This window comes from Elephantulus edwardii, unplaced genomic scaffold (assembly GCF_000299155.1).
Source record: "Elephantulus edwardii isolate Elephantulus edwardi_28Jun2011 unplaced genomic scaffold, EleEdw1.0 scaffold00284, whole genome shotgun sequence".
NCBI classification, from domain to species: domain Eukaryota; kingdom Metazoa; phylum Chordata; class Mammalia; order Macroscelidea; family Macroscelididae; genus Elephantulus; species Elephantulus edwardii.
In genome coordinates, this window is record NW_006400034.1 from 2,957,613 (window position 1) to 2,962,380 (window position 4,768).

General features: G+C 39.5%; 1 protein-coding gene across 1 annotated transcript; it reads left to right on the forward strand.

Annotated features, from left to right (window-relative positions):
- Positions 1-3,029: 3,029 nt before the first annotated feature.
- LOC102852881 (olfactory receptor 5A1-like) lies at positions 3,030-3,977 on the forward strand. The gene has a single exon (XM_006900429.1). The coding sequence runs from the start codon at positions 3,030-3,032 to the stop codon at positions 3,975-3,977; it is 948 nt and encodes a 315-aa protein (XP_006900491.1).
- Positions 3,978-4,768: the final 791 nt, after the last annotated feature.

Below are 4,768 nucleotides of genomic sequence, written 5' to 3' on the forward strand. Positions count from 1 at the left end.
TCTTAAATTTTATCTTGGTTTGCTCACAAAGTTCATAAACATTGTGTTTCACACTAATCTTCATTCATATTGGGTTTCATACAATCATTACCATGCATTATGTTTTATAAAATCAATCACCTTTGAACCTTGCCCAGCACTTTTCAGTGTCTTTTCAGGTGTCTTCTGAATCCTTCCCATTTCCTTCACCCCCTCCCTCCACCACCAATCTGTGCAACCCTCTGGTGTCACCCCTACCCATCCTCATCCCTCATGCTCCCACCCCTTCCCCCGTGTGTCCCTGTCCATGTTTTACTAGTTATCCTTCTATTTTTATCATTCACCAGACTCTCTAATCTCACTTTTCCTGGTGGCTTCTGAAGAGATAGGGCCCCCATTTCAGAGATCTGCTGACCTATTCTCTTCTAAGTATATGGATTAAGATTTAACGTGAATAGAGGAGATGAGATGAGAATCTTACAGAGGCTAACAGAGCAAGATAAAATCTTTTATCCTCAAAGATGCTTCATTCATTGCAAAATCAAGAAGAAAATTATTCGGTTAGTTGTTAGCTTAGGTTATAAATAATAATGAAAACAAAAAACAAAGTGAAACATACTGTATACAAATTTGTATGGAAATCAATATAAAAATTGCAAAATATTTTAAAACCACATATAGAAGAACACTTACTATGCACTAGCTATGTTCTAAGGAGATAGTGGGTTCTAGAAAGACACACAGATGTATAGCCTAATAACACAGAAAATGTTATCATCACTTCTAGGTTTACCAACAGGTCTGTTGATCTGCTAAAACTGTGGTAGTAATGAGTCAGACTGAAGACATTTGAAATGAGAACAAAAACAAAATTCTATTTTATCTAACCATTTAGCAAGAACCTCTGTACAAATCAGCCCTGAACCAATAGAATAAAGTTTATGTTCTTGACTGATCATTTCAAACCTATATAGCTCAACTTAGACTTAAAATTGATCCTCTATTTCAATATTGAAACTTGAGTAGTATGAATGATAGTTATTTCTTGGCGTGATCTGCTTTATTTGAGACTCATGAAATTATCTTAATATCTTTCCCTGAATACTTAGTATTAAATACTTTACACACTTTGCTTTATTCGGCCCTTGAAACAAATTTATAGCACATGTACTGTTACCTGTTTTAAAGATAAGGAAATGAAATAATTAAATTGTTAGATAGCTCTCTTATCATGACTTAACTAGTAAATAGTGAAGGTATGAATTGAACCTAAGGAGTCTAAATCCGAGGCTTATGCCCATTTCAGCTAAACTATTCAGCGTAAATACTGGAGACAATGACTAAAATTGCATATGTGGACACAGAAGGGGGGAGAGGAGAGAAAGAATCATTGCATAAAATTGTAACCTTCTGTATGTAATGTTTTACTTTCCACTCATGATGTTGTTGTTGTTGTTGTATACTGTTAAGTCAGAACTGACCCCTAGCTGACCTTCTGGTGAGTTTTCAGACAGTAATGGCATGGAAAGAGACTGACCATCCTTCTCCCACAGAGCAACTGGTGGATTTTAACCCCGTTCCTTTGGGATTGCAGCACAGCTTCTTACCACCAGGCCACCAGAGCTCCCTATAAAGCCTGTAAATATTTGTTGACATCATGTGTAATGTCTTTTTGTTAGATACCCTTGAGTTATTTCTGACTCATAGCAACCCTATGTACAACATAGTAAAATGTTGTTCAATTCTGTGCATCAATAACTGCTATGTTTGAGCCCCTTTAAGTCTACCATGTCAGTCTATCTCATTGAAGGTCTTTCTCTTTCCCCCTGACTTTACCACACATGATGTCCTTCTCTAAGCACCAGCCTCTCCTGATAACATGTCCAAAGTACATGAGACAAAGTTTCTTCATCCATATGTCCCTGAAGCATTCTGACTAGATTATCGAGAGACAAATTTGTTCATTCTCCTTGAATCTCATACATTCGATAGTCTTGATGACACCATAATGCAAAGACATCAGTTCTTCAGTCTTCTTTATTTATTGTCCAACTTTTGCATATGAATGTGTGAATCTATAGGAATATTATGAGGATTTTTTTTCAAAAACAGCTAGAACAATACAGTGATAGGGAAATTCAAGCTGGATTCAGAAGAGGCAATAGAATTAGAGATATCATTGCTGATGTCAGGTAGATCTCGACTGAAAGCAAGGTTAAGAGGGAAAAAAAGTTTGTATTTTATTGACGATGCAAAAGCATTTTAATGTGTGAACCATAACAAATTAACAAAAAAAATGAGAAGAATGAGAATCACAAAACACTTAATTGTACTCATATGAAACCTGTATGTAAACCAAGAAAGTGTTGTCTAAAGAGAAAAAGGGAACATTGCATAGTTTAAAGTCAGGAATGGTGTGCGTTAGTTGTGTCCTTTCTCCGTGGCTATTTAATCTGTGTGTTGAACTAATTGCTTGAGAAACTGGACTGTAATAACAAGAATGTGGAATTAGGTTTGGAGGAAGACTCATTGACAGCCTTTATTATGCAAGTGATGCAACCTTGCTTGCTGAAAATTAAGAGGACTTGAGGAAATTGCTGCAGAACATCCCATAGACCACCTACGCACAGCTATATCTGTCTTAGAGGAAGTACAAATAGGGTGCTGTTTAGAGGCAAGGATGGCAAAACATAGCACATATTTTGGGCATGTTGTCAAGAGTGGCTGGTCCTTGGAAAAGGACATCATTCTGGAAAAGGTGGAGGATCAAAGAAAGAGAAAAGATCCCAGAAATTATTATCTATACAGTGACTGTAACAATAAGCTCAAGCATATCAGAGATCGTGAAGATGGCATAGGGTAGGGCAAGATTCAGACCTTCAGTTGGTATAGGATTGCTATGAGTTGGAGTTGACTCAATAACATCTAACAAAAACATGAATGTCAGTTCATATTATTATATGATGGCTTGGGTCATCTTAGTCATCATAGTATCTTCATCATTATTGTTATTCCAGGTCTGCATCTTTTCCTGGTGCTCCTTCAGAAACATGCCCATAGCCAAGACCTGGAACAGCTCATCAGTGACTATCTTCATCTTCCTGGGATTTGCAGACCATCCAGAACTGCAGGTTCTCCTTTTTGTGACCTTCTTGAACATCTATCTCATAACCTTGGCCTGGAATCTGGCCCTCATCCTGCTGATCAAAAGTGACGCCCACCTGCACACCCCCATGTACTTCTTCCTCAGCAACCTGTCCTTCATTGACATCTGTTACTCTTCCGCCGTGGCTCCCAAGATGCTCACTGACTTCTTCCAGGAGCAGAAGACCATATCGTTTGTGGGGTGTGCTGCTCAGTTTTTTTTCTTTGTCGGCCTGGGTCTAACCGAGTGCTTCCTGCTGACTGCTATGGCATACGACCGGTATGCGGCCATCTCCAACCCCCTGCTCTACACTGTCATTATGTCCCAGGGTCTGTGCAACCGCATGGTGATTGGGGCCTATGTTGGGGGCTTCCTGAGCTCCCTGATCCAGGCCACTTCCATATTTCGACTGCACTTCTGTGGACCTAATGTCATCAACCATTTCTTCTGTGATCTTCCCCCTGTCTTGGCACTGTCTTGCTCTGACACTTTCCTCAGTCAGGTAGTGAATTTCCTCGTGGTGGTGGCTGTTGGGGGTACGTCGTTCCTCATCCTTCTTATTTCCTACAGTTACATAGTGTCTGCTGTCCTGAGGATCCACTCCGTGGAAGGTCGATGGAAAGCTTTCAACACCTGTGCATCCCACCTGATGGTGGTGACACTGTTGTTTGGGACAGCCCTTTTCATGTACCTTCGACCCAGCTCCAGCTACTCGTTTGGCAGGGACAAGGTGGTATCTGTGTTCTATTCACAAGTGATCCCCATGTTGAACCCTCTCATTTACAGTTTGAGAAACAAAGACATTAAAGATGCCCTATGGAAGGTGTTAAGGAAGAACAAAGTATTTTCATAGGCAGAAGAATCGATACCTTTGAGCTGTGATGGTAGAGAACAGTACAGAATATTCCATGGACTGCCAAAAGAACAAACATGTCTTCAATAAAGTACAACCAGGACGTTCCTTGGAGGCAAAGATGGTGAACCTTCATCTCACATATTTTGGACATGTCAAGAGGGGCCAGTCCTTGGAAAGAGACATCGTGCCGGAAAAAGTGGATAAGGGTCAGTGACAAACAGGAAGACCCTCAATAAAATGAATTAACACAGTGGGTGGCAAGTGTATCAGAGATGATGAGGGTGGCACAGAATAGTGAAAGGTTCACACCTGCTGTTCATAAGGTTACTATGAGTCATAGTCAGTGTAACAGCACCTCACAATGAAACACGTGAAAATAAATTGTTGGAAACTAGATGATCCATTGCACCCACTTCTGCCTTTGATGAGTGTGACATTCCATGTTCATATCTGAAAAAGGTTGCTCCTTCAGACAGATTTTTTTTCAAGAATGATGGCAATTTAATTTTTTTTGACAGCTACTTTTATTTTTATTTTTATTTAGGCTTCCAGTACAAGGACAACAGCACACGTTATTATAAGCAAGTCCCAACATAATACCCACTATATCCAATATAAGAGGTTTTGTTTATCTCTCTGTCCTCTTCATGTCTTGGTCTCTCTCGGTCTCTCTCTGTCTCTATCTCCCACTTCTTTTTTTTTAATTATTATTAAATTTTATTAGTTTTAATGAACATTTACAGGGATTTTGGGGTTTTCATTCCTTCATTGCTGCACCATTCTCTCTA

Bases quoted from the DNA above. Each gene is read 5' to 3' on its own strand.
- LOC102852881 (XM_006900429.1), top strand. From the start codon at position 3,030: ATGCCCATAGCCAAGACCTGGAACAGCTCATCAGTGACTATCTTCATC.